This window comes from Alternaria incomplexa, assembly GCF_024043165.1.
Source record: "Alternaria incomplexa strain BMP 0042 chromosome Unknown scaffold_14, whole genome shotgun sequence".
Lineage (NCBI taxonomy): Eukaryota > Fungi > Ascomycota > Dothideomycetes > Pleosporales > Pleosporaceae > Alternaria > Alternaria incomplexa.
In genome coordinates, this window is record NW_026249863.1 from 716376 (window position 1) to 736247 (window position 19872).

The 19872-nt window shown below is 44.6% G+C and overlaps 6 protein-coding genes across 6 annotated transcripts; 2 read left to right on the forward strand and 4 right to left on the reverse strand.

Moving 5' to 3' along the window:
• Positions 1 to 70: 70 nt before the first annotated feature.
• Positions 71 to 1158, reverse strand: J4E90_008960 (uncharacterized protein; the record flags this gene model as incomplete). The annotated part of the gene is made up of 3 exons (XM_051438481.1): positions 71 to 617; positions 667 to 966; positions 1079 to 1158. The coding sequence occupies 3 exons, from the start codon at positions 1156 to 1158 to the stop codon at positions 71 to 73; spliced, it is 927 nt and encodes a 308-aa protein (XP_051287791.1).
• A 1073-nt stretch (positions 1159 to 2231) lies between these two features.
• On the reverse strand, positions 2232 to 3210 carry J4E90_008961 (uncharacterized protein; the record flags this gene model as incomplete). Its single annotated transcript, XM_051438482.1, has 4 exons — positions 2232 to 2431; positions 2483 to 2584; positions 2649 to 2878; positions 2948 to 3210. 4 exons carry the CDS (start codon positions 3208 to 3210, stop codon positions 2232 to 2234), a joined length of 795 nt encoding a protein of 264 aa, XP_051287792.1.
• A 404-nt stretch (positions 3211 to 3614) lies between these two features.
• Positions 3615 to 4524, forward strand: J4E90_008962 (uncharacterized protein; the record flags this gene model as incomplete). The annotated part of the gene is made up of 2 exons (XM_051438483.1): positions 3615 to 3666; positions 3728 to 4524. 2 exons carry the CDS (start codon positions 3615 to 3617, stop codon positions 4522 to 4524), a joined length of 849 nt encoding a protein of 282 aa, XP_051287793.1.
• A 240-nt stretch (positions 4525 to 4764) lies between these two features.
• On the reverse strand, positions 4765 to 6234 carry J4E90_008963 (uncharacterized protein; the record flags this gene model as incomplete). The annotated part of the gene is made up of 3 exons (XM_051438484.1): positions 4765 to 4775; positions 4827 to 6158; positions 6207 to 6234. 3 exons carry the CDS (start codon positions 6232 to 6234, stop codon positions 4765 to 4767), a joined length of 1371 nt encoding a protein of 456 aa, XP_051287794.1.
• Positions 6235 to 7169: 935 nt separating this feature from the next.
• On the reverse strand, positions 7170 to 9375 carry J4E90_008964 (uncharacterized protein; the record flags this gene model as incomplete). Its single annotated transcript, XM_051438485.1, has 3 exons — positions 7170 to 8782; positions 9055 to 9291; positions 9345 to 9375. The coding sequence occupies 3 exons, from the start codon at positions 9373 to 9375 to the stop codon at positions 7170 to 7172; spliced, it is 1881 nt and encodes a 626-aa protein (XP_051287795.1).
• Positions 9376 to 10109: 734 nt separating this feature from the next.
• Positions 10110 to 12485, forward strand: J4E90_008965 (uncharacterized protein; the record flags this gene model as incomplete). The annotated part of the gene is made up of 1 exon (XM_051438486.1): positions 10110 to 12485. The coding sequence occupies one exon, from the start codon at positions 10110 to 10112 to the stop codon at positions 12483 to 12485; it is 2376 nt and encodes a 791-aa protein (XP_051287796.1).
• Between the last annotated feature and the right edge of the window lie 7387 nt (positions 12486 to 19872).

Sequence of the window (19872 nt, forward strand, 5' to 3'; positions counted from 1 at the left end):
ACATCAGACGCTCAATTATCGGCTCTAAGTTTTCTCTGCCTCATTGCACGTGTCCAGCCGCTAGTCTTGTTCAATGGCCTTTCGTTTTCTCGTAGCTGACCTCATACTCATGGTCTATCTGGATGTTATGCGGCCCGTGTCGGCTCATGATGTTGCGCGTAGACCTATCATCGTCACCTAGAGATGAGGTACCGTCCAGATCTTCTCCAATACCAACAGCTGCTTTGATTCCTGTTCGCCCGCTGAGCCTCTTCGACAACGTTGTCCTCTTTTTACTGCCGATACCCTCCTCAAGCTCCACGTATGCATCACCAGACGCCTGGTCGCCGGTACGCTTCTTGCTGCTGCGCAATGTCGAGCCAAGGTCGAGCATCTTCTCGAGAAGGGGACGCAAGGCCGAAAGGTTTGCAAGAACAACGCCAAGCCCAAGCTCAGCATGCGCCCATGCAGCTACGGGCATAGCGTAGTAGAGGAAGTCTGTTGTCGCGCTGAGGTTGAGTGTTACGGTGAGGCGAACGATGGCTGCTGTTGATGCGAATATGCCGAGCCCGAGGAGGGCGATGATGGATATCTTGACGCGGAGATCGATCTGGACGTTCCAAAGGAGTGGAATGGGACTATGCCACGATCAGTCAAGACACAAGCAAATACTTCGGTAAGACTCACATGATTGCGCAAAACCAATCCGAGAAGATTGAAACCGCAGAGAGCGCAAAGCTGAATCCAGTAATGTTGCTTTGCGCCTTGCAGGTGCCTCCCTCCACAGCTTTCCAGTTCATTGCAATTGGTGTGCAGTGGAAGAACTCGTATATAGTCGTCGAGGCCATGACGCACGCGACCGCCGCCATAATCGCATATATTGACCACTCATATGCCTTTTTGCCATTGGCGATGCGGAGTAAGGTGAAGCAAATGGCCCATTTGACGGGGATGGCAGCAAGGCAGAACATAGTTTGCATGATGAACCTATACGAAGTCAATCATTGTCGAGCTTGCAGTCTGTAACATGGCAGAACTGACCACCACTGTATATAGTGAGCATGATTAACCTTGTGGATACGCTGCTTGACTTACAAACATAGCTGTCTGCTTCTCGTTGACTGTAAGTTCGTCGTCCCTCTTTCCACCTCCTGTGAAGGCGATTCCAAGCATACCCATCGTTGATATGATGAAAAGTGGCTGTTGTTCATAAGCAAATGTGACATTGGTAGAACCCGACGTGTTCGTACAATTGCAGCTACCATAGACCAGTCATCTGGACCCCATGCTTTTCTAGAAAGTCGGACATGAAAACGAAGCGCCCAAGTGATGATATCGAAAGGAAGCAAAACAAGGACGGCCAATGCCAGCGAGGGGGAGGTAGGACTAGGCATAATGCTCGATGAAGTCTCCTCTCCTTCCCCATGACTACTTTATGTGCTGACAGTAGGAAAGCACCCGTGCTTCGTGAGTGTCCCCTTTCATGGATCCCTTGACGAGAGATGTCCAGGAAGATGAACAATACTGCTACCATCTTGAGCTTCACGCACATCCTCTTCGGAACCTGAGACAAGATCTTGCCTCTGAATGTTGGTAATCCCTCGTGCTGAGGCAATGATCCTGCCAAGGTTGCATCCTCCTCCTAAAGTAGCGCCTTGCAGCGAAATTCAAGTCTAACGACAAGGCCTCATGTGAATTTGACAAGGTCGAGCAGTCAGTGCTACCAATGAACCGCGCTTTGCGCATGTGACATGCGAGGATGCGGCATGGTCATGATATTTCCGAGTCCATGCGCCGCTGTCGGCCCCACGTCGCTTGCCACGCCCGCCAAGGATGCAGTATGTGCTACGGGAGGTCAACGACCCGAGAGAATCTTTGATGGCAAAACAAATGACTAGATGAGAAGAGGGTATGGAAGGCAGTGGCTGATCAATACTGGGAGGGAAGCTTGAGAGGGGAGCCTGACGCACAGATGCCCCGGGCGGGGAAGGCGGAAGAGCGGCCAAAACGGGCTGTAGCGCGATATCCTTGAAATTCGCCCGCTGCCGGCACATTGCATGCCATGCAGGCACAACCACAACCGGTATGGAGTTACAGTATATGCGAGAGCTCTCATGTTCTAGACAGACTTCAATTCTGAGGGCTAACAAGAAGTCCAGACGTTTCCGGAGGCAGTACCTGCGGGCTATCTGTAAGACCACCTGGGCACCTGATTGGACGTGCGACCCGATGCACAGCAAATTTTGCAAGACTCATTGTGCTGTTAAGCCACCATCAACATTCAACACCTGTCCGGTGACCCACTGCGCATCGTCGCTAGCGAGGTAGACCGCAGCCCTTGCGTGATCGTGGGGGTGGCCGAATTTGCCGCGAGGAATAGAGGCTTTGACCGCGTCCGCTGCGGACGACAAGGCCCCACCAAGCGCATCCTCGAGCATTGCAGTTTGCGAAACTGGCAAAAGACATTAGAGTGGCCCATGCGATACTGAAAAGGGTGACTTACATCCAGGAGCAATGCAATTGGCGACTATGCCTTCTTTCGCAACATCCAGCGCAATGGTTCGCGTCATCGAAGCCACAGCACCCTTGGACGCCGTATACCCAGCTGGAACGTGTAAGCCCAACGCCAAAAGCAAAATCATCGTATGTTCTCGCGTGGACCAACTTACTGAGGCCCTGCATACCGATGTTGGATACCATCGAAGCGAGGTTCACGATCCAGCCGCGCATACCATTGGTGTGCGGCGTTTGTGCCTTGAATTGACGAACAGCATATTTGCAACCAAGGAAAACGCCTCGGGTGTTGATACGCATGTGCGCGTCAAACATATCTTCGTCGACTTGATCGATGGGCAGTGGATTGCTGGCCTCCGTGCAGATGCCAGCGTTATTGACCACTCTTTCAGGGCAACGATATCAGTTACTTCTCCTACATGAGTGTACATATGATAGCTGGATGAATACTTACATATCAAGTCGACCATATACCTCCACCGCTCGCGCAACGAGTGCCTCCCAGCTGATGGCTACACTGACATCGGTCTCAACGAAAACGGCCCGTCCGCCTTTGCCGATGATCCATTCGTGTGTAGCAGTGTCTTCGCCCTTTCCAATAGGTCTAAGATCTGCGCATACGAGCAAGGCTCCTTCAACGAAGAACTGATGACAGATCTCTCGTCCGATACCTTGGGACGAGCCCGTTACTATTGCAACTCGATTTTGCAGCCTCATGATGGTCGATTCGATGGGAAGCAGTCAAAATGAGACGGTATACAAGTTTGACCAGGAGTGCTGTGGGGACTTGGAAGTTTGCTCAGTTCGCAAGAGACACAGCGGACCGCAGTTCTAAAGCCAGAGTATCAAGATGGTGAGGCGGGCCAGTGACATGTATCCCTCTTTCTCTGCCGATCTAGCCAAGCCTATCCCCACCCGCGGGACATACCCATGTTCTTCCGCCTACGCGAAGGATCACTGTCACATGCAGCATCCGGGATGGAATATTCGCCAAACTATTGGTGTTTATGCAAGATTTGTTGGCATATATGCGGGCATAAAAGTATCAAGTAGGTTACGTTCGACTAAAGTGGGCAACTAGGCGGCGACAGTACTATCTCAACCTAGCACCAACATCGACAATGACGAGACCTTTGGCGAATAAGTTAGCAATCATCACTGGTGCATCGCGCGGTATGCATGTCCCTCCTTTCGCGACCCCGATGAAGAGAACATGCTGATCGACTTTCAAAAGGCCTTGGTGCTGCTTTGGCACGCCATCTGGCTTCCAAGGGAGCAAATATCGTCATCAACTACACTTCGGGATCGTCCACAGAAAATGCGAGCGCTCTAGCTAAAGAGCTGGAAGCCAATCACTCTATCAAGACATTAGTAGCAAAAGTCGATATTACTACACCCGACGGCCCGGACCAGCTCATCGATGCGGCGAAATTGGCTTTCAGCAACAACGACAAATTCCAGATCGACATACTTGTGAACAATGCGGCAGTCGTCAATCCAGCGCCGATGGGCTCAGTCGCACTATCCGACTTCGAAGCCACCTTCAACCTGAATGCGCGCGCTCCACTATTCATCTTACAGGCTGCACTGCCGTATCTTCCGAACGACAGATCCGGTCGTGTGATCAACGTCTCCAGTATCACAACTTCGATGGGCTTCTGGTGGCAGTCTTGTTACGCTGGCACCAAAGGCGCTCTTGAAGCAATGACAAGGGTCTGGGCTCGCGAACTCGCCGAACGCTGCACAGTCAACGCCATCAATCCAGGTGCGATAGCTACCGGCATGTATACAAGCCTCCCGAAGGAGATGTTGGAGAGAGCCTGGTCGCTGAACTACATGGCGCCTTTGGCTGCGACGAGAGAAGGTATTGACTCGGAGGAGACGATTGCGGCGGCAAAGGATCTGGGTGGAAGACCGGCGTATCTGGAGGAGGTCGCTGGGGTTGTTGGGTTACTGTGTATGCCTGAGGCTGGATGGGTTACTGGTCAGGTTATTGGAGCTAATGGCGGTGGTGTTATGACGAAGGGGTAAGACGCTGTGACCACAGTTAAAATACGCAAGTTCGTCAGCGGCTATACGACTGTTCAGAAAGTATAGTGGATTGATCGAAGGCACTGCATGGGCTGTCAAACTTTGAGTACACGTTGTATGTACAACAAGTACTTGATTGCACTACCTTATAGCTAGCTCTACACACTTTGTTGTTTCGCTGAAAATCGATGAGATGCTCGAGAACTAGTCTCTAACGTGGCGTAGATGAAGCCCATGTTTTCAAGATACATCTGCGATGCAGCTAATGCAAGACCGCTGCTGAGAAAGCTGAGTGCGCCTACGTTGATCAAGAAAGGCTCTGGCGTTCCAAACATCGATCTGAACCTTGGTGAACTTGCGGGATAGAGTCGAGCAAAGTTGCACGTCCTCACCCTGGCCCTGGAACTGGGACTGATCAGGGAGGAGATTTATGAGCTCAATGAAAAGCTCTCCATAGCCCTTCTCCTGGAGTAATGCCACTTCCCATTCCGCCTCGGCATCATTCCGCTTGCGCCTTAGACTGTTTCGCTCGGCAGTAGATGCCCACCAATTAGCTTGAATATCGTCATACTCCTCCTCTGCCTGATAAAGTAGGCTCTCGGTCTGGACTTTGGTGATTTCTGCAGATTTCAAGTATTCATAAGACGCGTCTCTGGCTTTCTTCATGATGAGAGACGGTGAGACTGCGTGCCCGCGATTGGGTATAGTTGAGGAGAAGTCGAAAAGCTCACTGATATCTAGACGTGCGTCGTTGGCGGTCGCAGGACTACCGGGAGGAGGTACTAGTCGGCGAATCTCATTCTTGATCCACAGTATTGCTGTTCGATACTCTGGCGTAAGCTGGTTGGGGATCGGTGCTCGCGTAAAATCGAGGTCGTATACTGATTCTACAGTCTCTGACAAGCGGCAACTGCTTTTCCTAACTGCCAACAATCGCGCAGTAGATTCCTCAGTAAGATGACCACAGAGTGTACCCATATGCTCGAAATCTGGGCTGTGAACACGCAGTGGCTGCACTAATGACCATCCTAATAGCCGCTGTTTTCCCTCATCATTATGATAATTAACCCTGAAAGGTTCTCCAATAGAGCGGAAGAGGTGGTGATCCTCGGGAAGGGACGCGTAATCGAAACTTTCGCTGGCGTCCATAACAACGTGACCACGCTCCACAAGTTCACGGAGTGATAGTCCGTCGAAGTATTGACGGCCTGGATGACACATCTCCGCAACTGAGCAAAACTCCGAGAATATATCGAGAACAATGACAGGTCGCCAACCTGCCAGCCGCAAGCCCCCAAGTGTGATGTCCCGATTTCCGCCCACGCCATTGGGGCTTAGGTCAGCATCTGGATTGTTGATAAAAGTCCAAAACACTTGACCGACCTGGTACCTGTCGCGAAGGCGCTGTCGTACTTCATGTTCATGGTCTGTTTGCTCGACCATCGCATCAGCCTCCACGATGTTGTCGTTGGGACTGAGGTGCTGCGTTGTCGCTTTCCCGCCATCTTCGTCCGTATCATGATCTGGATCAGCGCGAGCAGAGTTGATGGTAATTTTCTGCGAAGGATCGGGGTCTGAAGTGGCGGGTATCTCGTCATGGTCACGTGATGCTGGTCGATGAGTGGTAGGATCGCCTGGAAGATTAGTTCGTATATTTCCGACCGTTTGCTAGACTGTCTTACCGTTTTCGATTTCGGACTGGATTGTCATAGTGAAGCGCCAATAGAAAGTAGTTATCGGTCTGGGTTGCACGTCTTCGAGAAGCGACTTTGCTGCAGCGGTGGAGTTGCAGTTGCGGTCGCAAGTATAATGAGCGGCCGAATGATAGTGGAGGGTTGATATCCGATTTTAAGCTCCTCCACTCATTCATAGACTCGCGTTTGCTATGGCAAAGCTTGCGTGGACGCAGGGCAGACTGTTATACTCAGGTGGAAGCGCAAGTCTCGTGAACCTTGCTAGACCAATCAGGATCAACCGAAGAGACCCTAGCTCTAACTGGGAAGGGGTGAATATTCACTACGACTTCTGTACAGGGGTAGTGAAGAGGAACGTCGATCCACTGGCGCGCCATAATAGCTTAGTCAAGTACTTAGAGGCCGATCGAGTCGAGGATGTTGAACCCTGTATTTGCGCTGTATCTAATGACCTCTTTCATCATTGCTAGCGTAGAGAATAAAGGTATTCAGCTCCTTATCGTCTTCATTACCCAATCGACCTACGCCAGGAGGAGTATGCGCTGAAAAAGATGAATATGAACACGCATTCAGTTACTGACTTTGCATATATTGCATCCTAGATCAAATATACCACGAGCTTGCATATTTATGCCAGCCCGTATTAATCGACCCACCGAAAGTCCAAACGATCAGTCCGCGTTGATTGCCCTGTTGGCGCTAGACAAGACGTAGGTGAAAGCAAGAATCCCGAACAGTTAACCGCACTCAACACAAGGAGAAATGGCTACTCGTATCCGGTCAATGCTGATTGGAAAAACACCAGTTTTCCGTTAAGATATTAGCGGGTAAGGCTTCAAACAGGGGTTCCAGAGTCCGGAAAGAAGAATACACGGCTGACCAAGACACTGTGCCTTGCATTAGAGCAAGCACCCTGACTTGTAGACAGCAGGTGATAGCAGCGAGCAGATTTTAGTCCCTATCGAGGAACAAAGTGGATTTCGCTTGCAGCTTCTCCATTCCCGTGGTGACACTGTCAAGCTCGGAATAAAGGCGCATAGCTTCAGTGCGCGAGTCCTCGTCGGATAATATCGAGCCCCTCACCTTCTGTTTTAGACGTTTGATACCCCGGAGTATCGTCATAGGACCCATGCTCTGTGAGTCTGCCTCCTTATGGAGTTTTGTGATTTCGTCCAATTTCCGCTTTTTGGAAGGAAGATTGACACCAACCAGGTCAGCGTCATTAGCCATCTCTTCCCATTCTATTCGCGCGATGTCTCGTGCAACCTGTATAGGGATAATTTGCATAGAGGCAGACTCACAGGCGATGCGGGAGTCTTGCTCGATCGCTTGTATGAGCGCAGAAACTTCCATGCTGGGGCGACGGTCCGGATGAATGCTGCTCGTGGCAACGAATTTGGCCGCAGTTGGTGCTGTCATCGAGGACAAAGTCTGCACAGTACCCGTTACGTCATCGGAGGCTGTATCGCCTAGTGAGATGACTTGATCTCGGAACCTTGTTGTTGTGATGTCGCGCCGGTCGGTCGGAGGCGGATTATTTGCAGGGTCTGTTGCCTCTCGCGCTTTGCGCTTGAGCATTGCTAGCAACCCCATGAGCTCATCGTATTCTCTGCGCTTAGACTCGGTTGATGCACCTTGTGGTCTACGGTATATCTTTTGAGTCGGCAGGTAACCACGGAGTGGCCCTGTGGTCCGATTCAGCAGCTCAGTCCGGAGCTGTTTCGCTAGTTTAATTGTAGCAAGAAGTCTTGCCATATCCTTAGTTGCGAGCCTGCCCTTAAGAACCAGAAGATCGGTGTACCTGCAAGGATGCTGGCAATCAGGCTGAACAATAGAACACTGATCGAATGGTTTACCACGACCAACATTCTCCGCAACTCTTACAGGGTCATATATCAGGCGATAGAGCTCGTGGTCTTCCGAGAGAGTAGCAAGATCAAATGGAGCAGCGTCGGATGGTAGAACTCCCATGCGCTCTATGAGGCCCATGAGCGAAAGTCCGTCCAGAATTCTGTTATTGCGACGGCCTAATTCGGCGACCATACAGTATTCCTCGAACTTTTCAACAACTATACCTGGCCGCGATTTTATGACGAAGATCCCGTAGTTTGTATTCACGAGGTGGTCTTCAGAACGCTCGTGAACGCCTTGATCAGTAGTCGGTTCGGCTACTATCATATCAACAAGGTCGCCAACGTTGAAGCTGCTGGAATGCACTGGCTTTGCAATCTGTTCCATGAAGTCGACAATGATCTTCAAGCCTCGAATTGGAGCTTCTGGCTCCATATCGCGGATACGCCAGGGGAACGTAGGGTCAGCGAAAGCCTCTTCTATGGCATCGATAAGTCGTTGTTCAACAAGCCCTATTGTTGGTCTTGCTCTCGGCGGATTTGCTCGAACACCAACGGCTAAGGGCGTCGTTGGAGAAATGGGGAAGTGAACATGATCGCCTTCGTTCACTTGCGGTGGTCTAGGTTGACCGGTCTGCGCCGAGGTGGCGGGCGCAACGGGGGACGCTGTACCAGGATGAAATTCCGAAAGGTCAACCGGTACTGATACAGTGCCTACAAAACATCTGTTAGGATCGTTTACCAGAGTAACCAAGCGTTAGAGAACTCGACAACACCGTCATCTCATACAAAGTGAAAATCGAACAGGTGAACTAGTGTCTACATTCAGAGCGGAAACCGGACCTAACAACGGCCCCAAAGTAATGTGGACTGCTGGGTGATGGTTGTTCGATTCCTCCCTTTTGTGAGATGCCGTGTGACAAGCAGATCTAGATACAAATCGTGCACTAGGGGGTTTTTGACCGCGAGGAGAGACAGTCACTAACCTGGGACTTCGGAGCTGGCATTGGAGTTACCGATAGAACTATTGTCCTCGCCATGGCTGAAGCTGACATTGGTAATCTTTGCGTCATGCGACCCTTCGAGATTGACGGCGACGTTGTTAACGGTCGAAGTCTCAGACAGTTTCGAGGTACTTGAAGGCTGCGACTCATGTGTAGGCGAACGGGGAGTTGATGAGCCGGAATCTCGACCTACATGAGCAGTACGTTGGACTGCGTCATCTACGAAACATCAGTAAGCTGCATTGAGAGATCATGAACTGGGTGGGTCCTACCATAGGTGTCGCGATCAGCTTGCGCAGCCATTTTACGAGCGTCTCTGGGCCTTGGTAGTGGAGCAGTTTTGCAGGTACTGAATGGGTTGCGTTGGAAGGCGAACGTGGGAAATGAGCAGGGTAGAAGGGCGTGTAAGTGATTAGAGCAGGGGGCGAGCGGTATTCTCTCATATTAAAGCTGCGGTTTCTGGGCACGAAAAGCTCGGAGCTTACCACTTATGGGAGCGGGTCGCAGGCAACGTGATTTGGTCTATGCACTCGCGAGGAGAAAGTGTTCCTTCACTGGAGAATTCGTTTCTCGTGAATCACGTGTAAGGAGATGCAAAGCCGTATGTTGAACAGAATTGGAAGAAGGCGCAATATTCGAAGTCGATCTCCAACACAGCTTCGGATTCGCTGTCGCTATTGAGCGCACATCAGATTTCATCCTCCACATCAGCACGATTGTACAGCTCAATAGCCAATCGTTACGCGTGACCTCCATGGTTCTTGAGGTCATAATGCGTGGAATCACGTACAGGACTGAGTGCACCGCCTCGCTAGCAGCTGCAGTAAAACGCACTTATGATCTTCTTTCCTGGATTTACAAAAAGCAGATCTTGAGATTAGCCATCAGCTTTGACTTGCTTTGTACGTCCGTTCTTCTCGACATACGGACAAAGAGCACGTTTGACGCGCTTGGGCCATTGCCGGAACCTGGAATCGCGCACATTTACAGGACATACTACAAAGACAAAGGCTGCCATCGGAACCAAATCTCACAGTATGGACTGTCAAAGCCACGAAAACCACTCGAATGCTGCTGGAGGTGATGGTATTTCCAAGCTCAAGCCCGTGCGACAGCAGGATATGTCCCACACAAGCGCTGATTCAGAGCCCGATGGTACTCCTCCCCGAAGACGGAGCCTGCGGGCGGCCATTGGAAGTTCTGGTACAGATCGTCTTCTTGGCAACAAGCGACAAAAACTGACCGACGACCCCAGTCGCACGAGTGATAGTGTTGGACTCGTCATCGACAACATCTCCTCAAGCCCTGTGGCCCTAGGAAACGCGATGAAAAGTCACAAAAGAAGGGCGTCCGGCGAGATCAAAGATCGCTCGACAACGGGAACAACCCAAAGTGAAAAATCAGCGCCGGCGCCACTGCCTGAATCAAATTCAGGCGTTTCGGGTCTGCCATACGGCGAAGGACGACTTAGCTCAACGCTAGAGGAACGAGAGAATTCGCGCGTGACACATCCACCTGATCCCAAATCTACGGTCATAACTGAAAGATATATCGAGTCGATCATGAAAGAAAGTCCGCAGAGAGAGCTCAGGAAGAGCGGCAAAACGGAGAGAAAGGAAGATTGCCCGGCGTCAATGTGGGTCGGCGGAGAAGACGGTGGCCGCATGTATACTCGTGGACCGGCTCGCATGGTTAAGGTTACGGGTGCTGATGGAGAGGAAAGTACTTTGGCATTACAGCTCTCACACGAGCTCTCTCAGAAACTCCAAAAGCAAATCGAGTTTGGCCGCAAGTTTCGACATACACGGGAGGCGGTCGGGCGGCGATTAGACCACTTACTTGCGGAAGACGCTCGCTTGACTGCAGAACATTCGCACGCCAAGAGAGAAGCTGATAGTTATTTCGATGGCTTAGGAGAAAAGGTGCTGACACCAGAGGAAGAATCCAAAGCCACTGGTTTTGTGAAGCAATGCAACGACATAGCACACAAGCACGCAGCCGCGAAAAAGGAACGGGAGCAATTACCACGATATCTTCAGGAGATACAGAACACCTGGGTGAAACTCGTGGAAGAGGTGAATGCCATCCAAGAAGATGTTTTCGTGAAAACCAAGCTCGTTCCTGCTACCACGGAGCTGGAGCGTCTTCCTTGGGAGCAGAGTCGGAATGGCGGGACGGATGTTGTCGCCCCAGGTTCTATTTCGCGGGTACAGAAACCAGGGCTGGCCAACATGAAGCAATCTGTTGAGGCTACGCGCCCAGGTCTTGCCATGCGCAATAGATTCACCAAAGCCGCGTTGGAAGTAGCCCGCGAGAAGCACGACAAGTACCGGCTTGAATACGAGAAAGAGCTTCAAGAGTATATCGCCAAGCAGGTCAATCGTCCAAATGTTGACTTTCGCATCGAGTTCAGTCAGAAGTGGCTTGAGGGCTGGCACAACGTCATCGTAACACTTGAGGAGGCCGAGAACGCTGCACAGGATGCGTTTGACAGAGCAAGAGCTGCAAATGTTACCGTGGCAGACAGTAGGGACGATGGAGTGCCAACCATTGCATACGACATAGAGTGGTGGGACAAGACGTCGCTGAAGCAGCTCGATCGCACTCGTATCAAAAGGTGGCAGAACGAAGTTGTTGTTGGTGTCTTGGGACCAACACACCCTGCTGGAAGCGATGAAGTAGAGCTCGAACAGTTGAGCAAGGCTGAACATCTTAATAAGCAGACGGAAGAGCCTGCGATCGATAATTCGGGTGGCGCTCCTGTGAACCCCTCAGAAAGGCAGCCAGTCGCTGGGTCTGAAGGTGTGTCGGCATTACCACCTCTCGCCTTCTCAAAGATCACAGCCACACCTTTCCAAAAATTAGAACAACTGCTCGCTGAAGTAGCAGGGGCTCTGGATCGCGCCAGTGAGCTGACCAGTCTGCAAGCACAAAAGCCCGGCCTAGCAAGCGCGGCTACTGGGGCAGAAGCTGATGAAGTCAACAAGCGAACTTCAGCGGTACTTGCAAGCTCTATTCCCCGTGAAGCTTTTGCGGACGTTGGCGCTCAGAGTCGTATGGCAGAGGCGATAGACAAACCGCGACAGGTGGTTTCGCAAGGTAACCCTGGTACGCAAAACACTGCCCAGAATCCCGAAGAGCCGCAGACGAGCAAGGGAAGGACAGAACAGGCTATCACTTTGCATCCAAAGAAGAGGCAAGATGGCGAGAAGATGGAATCGCAGTGTGAAACAGACCTGAAGGAATACATGGAGAAGTATAAAATCTCGCCGCCTCCGGTCTCCCGCAAGAGGGATAGAGACAATTCGCTCGACCAGCGCGACGCCATCATAACCGCTAGCGAGCGTGCTTACGGAAGCAGACGAAGACGCATCGACAAGTGGGGTAAATACATCCGCGGTGGTGATTGTTGAGCATCGTGTTGCCAACCCGAACGCTCCGATCGGGAGCCAGAATGCTCAGCACGATCGTGAACTTGTTGTAGTGTCAGGCCATCGCAGCGCAACGTCTTTGCTGCTTGCCCGAGTGGCTCTAGGCGGAAGACCTTGTAGCGGACGAGAGATGGATAGGGTAGAGCGATGGAAGTATGGGAGTACGAAGAGCCGTTGGGATTAAATGGCGACGAGCGAGGAGACGCGGAACTGACCAACGGTCGAGGGCGTCATATCACAACGATACATGGTCATTTGGTGTAGTATCGGAATGTATAGAAGACTTCGATATCGATTGTGTGCGTTCGGTACGACCGTGGGCCTGCCACTCGCGGGACTTTGCTGTTGCCAGCCTAGAATTCGGTAGGATTGGAGGAAGGGGCGCAGCGTATGAACATCTGGGAATGAGTTGGGGTCGATGTCGATGCTATGATGGGCGTATACAAGTAAACTGTTTGCTTGGTCCCAAGGATACGTGATAGCGTACTCGAATGACACGTAGGTGATCTAATCTTTCATTAGCATAACATTATAGAGAACAGCAACGATGTGCAGGTCTCTCATCATAGTAATTTGTGATAAGAAGCATTATCAAAGGCGACGCCTGCTTGAGGGGCTGCGGTTGGCACGAGCGAAACTTGTGGCGCTGGAAGTACTCATGTACAGCAGACGCAGATGTAAACGTATCAGGTCCGCATAACACGCGGTTGACCAGAGACGGGCTGCGGCAAAGGACGAAGTGTGAGTGTGATGGATAGAGGCTTAACGCTTAGTAGTACACGCCTCTAATGTTTCTAATATTTTAACGTAATTTTATTACTAAGATACTAGTCTCTAAGTAGGTTTTCTTCTATAATTTTACTTTAGTATTTTATTATTTTTACTAACTTATACTTACTACTTTAAACTATATCTTATAAGAGGCTACGCTGTATTAAGTAAATAGTTCTAGTTATATAACGTACAACTTAGCGCTAACTAAAGTAGTAAAGTATAAGGCCTATAAGAGGTAAGTTATACGCGTAAGAAGAACTTTTCTTCTCTTATCTTTCTTCTTCTATATATAGAAGCAAATATATACTTATTAGTAAGCTTCTTTCTATCTATAATATTAGAAGAAAGATTAATCTTACTTTACTTTTTCTTCTTGCACGTAGTAAGTTAGAATTAAGAGTAGCTACTTATTAAGTGTTATAGATTAGTAAGACTCTACTTATATAATAAAAGTATAAGTAGATAATAATATAATAAACTAAGAAGAGCTAAGAGAAAGTAGAATAAACTTTTCTCTAGAAAGAAACTATACACTTAAAGTAAAGAAGCTTTAAGATTATATATAATAATTATAAAGTAACCTAAACTAAGTAACTTAGAAATAATAGTTATATACTATACTAAGCTAGTAACTCTAGGCTCTAACTTAAATTATTAAGGATTAGAAGAGAATACTAAGTGTACTAAGTCTAGGTAGAACTACTCTACCTACTACGTTAATATTAGGCTAAATTTAAGAGCCTATATAATATAAGAAGCTACGTCTACTAGATATAGAGGTCTTTAAGAAGAGTAGTTATAAGAACTATACTTAGTAGAAGACTATAAAGGTTATTCTAAGATAACCTAAGAGTTAGTTCTTAGAGAGTAAGTAAGTAAGGTAGAATAGGTTAGTATACTAGTATAATTAGAAGATTAATATAATAGTACAAAGTATAATAGTACGTTTAGTAGAATAATATAATATTACAAGAGGTTAAGAAAGAAGTATAATTCTTAGATTAAATACTAAAGTTTTATATAAAGTTAAATACACTAAGCTATAAGAGTTTAGTATCTAAGCTATATACTTAATAAGTGTATAAGTAATTATAGATAAGTAGTAATATATCTTACTAGTTATTAGTCTAACTATTTATGCTTATAGATAAGCGCTTATATAGAACTAGTGTTATCTTACTTATAGATAAGTAGTTACGTAACTATAGCGTAGTTTCTATACTATACTTCTATAACTATACTATATAATTCTTTAAAGAGATTACGCTAACCTCTAGAGTATCTTTTAGATTAGATTATAACACTATTCTTCTTCTCTATAGATTTATTCTTAAATTACGTAACTAATTTATTATTTCTATTAATAACTAAAGCTTACTCTATATTATAAGTAAGGTAGTTATTATATTCTCTTTCTACTAATATTGCTTACGCTTTAGCTCTAAAATTACTTAAGTTAACTATTCTACTAAAGCTCTCTATAACTATTATTTTCTTAAAGAAGTTATTTATTTTATTATACTAGATTCTTATCTAAAGTATACTAAGTATACTTAGTTAAGTTAAGTATATATAAATATATTCTAAAAGTCTTTAGACTATACTTAGAAGAAGTACTAAAAGAAAATTAATAATAATAAAAAGTTATTAGTAGTAGTAATTTTATAGTTACTATAGAATAAGAAAATTCTAAAATAAGTAGAGAAATAGATGCGTAGAAAAGCGTTTTATTTAGCTTTAGATATAGAGGCGGCTAGTAAAATAGAGGTAGTGCAGAATATTAACTATTCTACTATATTAATTAGTGTTACGTTCTCGCTAACTATATAGACTATAATAGGTATACTTAATACTTCTATTACTAAGCTTAGTACTTCTAAAGGTGCTATTAGTAGTTTATAAGATTTATATCTAGTTTTTATATATTATTACTATTATTATACTTTAACTATTTAACTAGATACTCTATTCTATTATTACGTTATTAATATTTAAGAATTTATTTAACTTTAAAGATATTATCTTCTTCTATTTTAAAGTAAAAGGTTTTCTAGAGTAGCGTTTTAGAGTCTACTAGTTCTAATATATTAATATAGAATTATAAGTAGATTTTTATATTAGATAGAAGGTTATATATAAATATAACTAGTCTCTTCTAGTTAAGAATTAAAAATAGTCTAACTTTAACGTTATTAAGCTCTTTATTAAGTTACTTAGTGTAGAGATTCTTTATAAGTAAATAAACTTTATTCTCTTTCTTTAGCTAAGGTGCTATTTTTTATTTCTTATTAATATATAAAATACTTTAGCGTTATACCTTCTTAAGTATTACTTTAAGTAACTTATATACTATTTTTAGCTTATTAGTAGTAGTAATAGCTACTTCTATCTTCTAGCTAGAAAAAGTACGTATAAAGAGATTTAGGTATCTTCTATAGTTCGCGTAGAATAGAGTCTATTCTATAGACTTAGAAAGCTTATTATTATACGCTATCTATGCTATAGATAGTAATAATACCTAGTTATTCTATTATTCGTTAATATAGATACGTAGATATACTTTTATTATATAATTTGTTTACTTAGTCTATCTATCTATCTATAGATAATAAGCTATTAATAGCTTTCTTTAGGTTCTAATAGTAGCTAATAAGGTAGTCTAAAAGTTTAAGATAAAGAGCTTATCTCTATTACTAATAATTAACTTTAGAATGCCGTAATACTAGATAACTTAATTATTAATAATATATATAAGTTATACTACTATAAAGTTCTTATAAAAGGTAATATACTTAGCTTACTTCGTAAAATAATCTACTACTATAAGAATAGTATTATAGAACACTTATATTATAGAGTCTCTTAAGACTAGTAGACCTATAATAAAGTCTATAAAGATATCTAACTAAGGCTAGTTAGATAGCTCTATTACCTGCATTTCTCTATAGAGTGCGTAGTGTTACGGTTACAGAGGGAGAAGTAGACGAGCACTAGGTTTTGTAGAAGACTAACGGCCGTGTTAGGTATAATAACACCTAACCCGCGAGGACAAAGAGAGCGCTAAGAAACACGTGACCTGCTCTGTAGTCCTACGCATGTTACATGCATTAGCGCTATTAGCTACAATAGAAATTCTTAGGAATCCTACTTAGCCTTACTACGTCCTAACTCCTAGGACTTACTAAGACTCGCTAAGACTCGTAAGACTATAGAGTTACCTTAAGTATATAGCTTAGGCACTAAACCCTTATAGCTTAGTGTGTTTAACTTTGTACAAGACTCTAGTATTTAATCTAAGAATTATACTTCTTTCTTAACCTCTTGTAATATTACATCGTTCTACTAAACGTGCTATTACACCTTGTACTATTACATCGATCTTCTAATCGTGCTAGTACACTAACCTGTTCTACCTTACTCACTCACTCTCTAAGAACCAACTCTTAGGTTATCTTAGAACAACCTTTATACTTTAAACACCCTTAAGATAAGTAATACTAAGATAGACACCTCTGCCGCTTCCTACGCTATAAAAGTTACTAGTAAGAGTAATAAGCCTAACATCTACAATAGAGAACGCTACAAGCTCAAAGATTAGCTACTCTAGGTCGATACTTACTTCCACCTCGAAGGGGACAAGATCGACGACAATAACATAGTTGTTTAGGCTACTACGTTCCTACAAGGCAACGCTAGAGAGTAGTCTAGACTAATTATCTGTTAATACATAGACAACACTATCAAGGATAAGAACAACAAGCACCTAGTCGAAGACTAGAACGCTTTTAAGATTAGAATGCGCGAAGTCTTCTTACTCTACTAAGAGAAAGTAATCGCTAAGCAGAAGATTTAACAGCTGCGCTAGACGCAGTCTACCGCTAATTACACTACCCTGTTCTAATAGTACTAGGTAGTTATTAACTAGGACGACAACGCTTTAATGCGGATGTACAAACAAGGTCTTAAACTCTAGGTACGAGCGGAACTTATAAGAAGTGGGACCAGCATTAACACGCTTTAAGAACTTAAGAACAAAGCTATCTGTATTAACAACGAACTCTACGGACTAAAGCTAGAAGAAAGACTATTTGCATAGAGAACGCGAGCACTAAAGAATATAAACGGGAACGCCTAGGTTTATGCTAAACCTCGCTGTTTGTACTCTAACTAAGGACGTTAACAAAGCTATGTACCTAGAATCCTAGGGTTGTACGCTACTAATAGCTACGAACCTATGCACCTTAACAATCTTAACAAGAGACCTAGACGACCTAAGTTTTATAACAAGAAGCAGAAGAAGAAGAACTTTAACTGCTACGCCTGTAGCAAACTAGGTTACATAGCAAGAGACTGCAAGAGCTAAGGCAAAGTAGTACGACAGCTAAATGTTCTACAACCTGTAGACCCTAACGACTAGAGAGTAGTATAGAGCATTAACTACTGTCCTTAACGTAAGCAGCTACGAAGCTTAACTAGCGGACTAAGTAACATGTCTATTATAACCCCTAACAAAACTACCTAAGAAGATGTCTCTACGAACAAGTGCAGCTCCTCCGAGAAAGAATCTAAGAAACTAATAGAGGTTACAGAAATTAACAAAACTAAGTTTAGAAAGATAGAACTGTTTAAGAACAACAACAGACTATCTACACTACACGTTTAAGAAAACTAGATAATCTAACTCTTGTTGCAAATTAACTAGCTACTGCGACATCTTAACAAACCTAATATTAAGTACGCCTACGAGACCCCGGACATTATAGCTAAGATGCGAGAGAACTATTATTACCTCTCCTAACAAGCAATAGAAGACAAGGAAAACCTTCTACTACACATCGTCGACATTATTCCTACCCCTAAACAACTAGACTAGGTCTAGCGAGCTGTTAAGAATTACGAGGACCCTACGATTAGTAACAACGAGGTTATTATCTAATGCCTTAAAGGATTAGATTTTAAGATTAACACGCTACTTACATACCTAGAGAGACCCTTAAAGGAATTCCCTAAATCTAGAAACTTCTTTAAAGAATTTAAAAAGTTTAATAAATACTACAATCTTCTAGAGGAACTTAAGAAGATAGGCTACAATAGCAAGAAGATATGCAAGTAGACTATAGACGCTACCTTGTTATAGAAGAACTAACCTACGTATTATCTCCCTAACACAGAGTAAGAGGAAGCCTAGACAGCACCTCTAAAGTTAAAGAAGCGACCTACAGATAGGCGCCTTACCGAAGTTAAGTACTAGATAGATTATAGGAACGCCTTATACGACAAACTCTCGTAGACAACCTGTGTTACAGACTCCTGTCTAATCTACTACAGCGACAAGAATAGAGCAGAATAGAACTCTAGACTAAACAAGATAACGCTAAAGTGTAAATAGTCTTAGTTTAAATATACTACTAACGTGTGCCTAGTGCACCTATAGAACAAGCGAACCGCTTCCTATTTTCCTAGACACGTTAACCTATAAGAGATCTTCTAAATGTAGACAGTATTTTAGAAAGACGTTAGAGAATAACTAGCACAAGAGTGTAACTAAGACAACTAGTACTTCTACCTACACTCTAACTGCGACAAACACATAATTACTAAAGATTTCTATAGATTTAGAAAGGCTTTTTTAGACTAAGACTTCTAACAGAAGGAGCTAGCAAGAAGATTAACAGCATAAACTCTTTAGAACTTATTAGGCTTCCAGCGAAGCTTAATAAAGTATAGATAAAGGCATTTATAGACTTAGAAGCTTAGGCGAGCTATATCTCTACACAAACAATATTTTAAGCTAGGCTTAAACCGCGCAGAAAGAAGAAGAGTTACACCTTATTTGTTGCTAACAGGCAACCTATGCTAGGTAAAACAGAGATTACCTACGAGGTTACTAGAGTAACGCTTAACATCTATAGACATTAGAAGAAGCTAGACCTAGACGTCTTTAGATTAGCTACCTACGACATTATATTAGGTCTACCCTAGTTATAAGAATATAACCTACAAATTAACTAGAAGTTAAGAGAGTTCTTGTTTAACTGCTGTAGATTAGACGTAACTATAAGTATACCTACGCATCGCACGAAGCTAATAGTAGATAAGAGGGAGATTAACGTAATTACAGCGAAGTAACTAACCTCGACTAAGAACGTCTTTAAGAAACAAAGGTTCGACTTAACAAATATAGGAAAAGAATTACCTAGTTATAAAGTTAGAGTTCTAGAGAAACGCGTAACTCTAAGCATTCTAAAAGAGTACAAAGAATTCGAACATCTCTTTGCAGAAGTAGTAGATAGCGACGCCTTACTAAAGCACTAAGATTAGGACTACAAGATCGTCCTAGAAGAAGGAAAGAAACTACCCTTTAGACTAATCTATTCCTTGTTAGAAATAGAACTTAACATTCTAAAGAAGAAGCTAGTAGACGACTTAAAGAAAGGCTATATTAGACCCTCTACTTTACTAGCAGGATTCCTAATACTCTTCGTTCTAAAGAAGGAAGGAGAACTACTAAGAATGTGCGTTAACTACTAAAAGCTTAACGATATTACAGTTAAGAATTAATACCTCCTACTAAATATTACAGAACTATAGAATT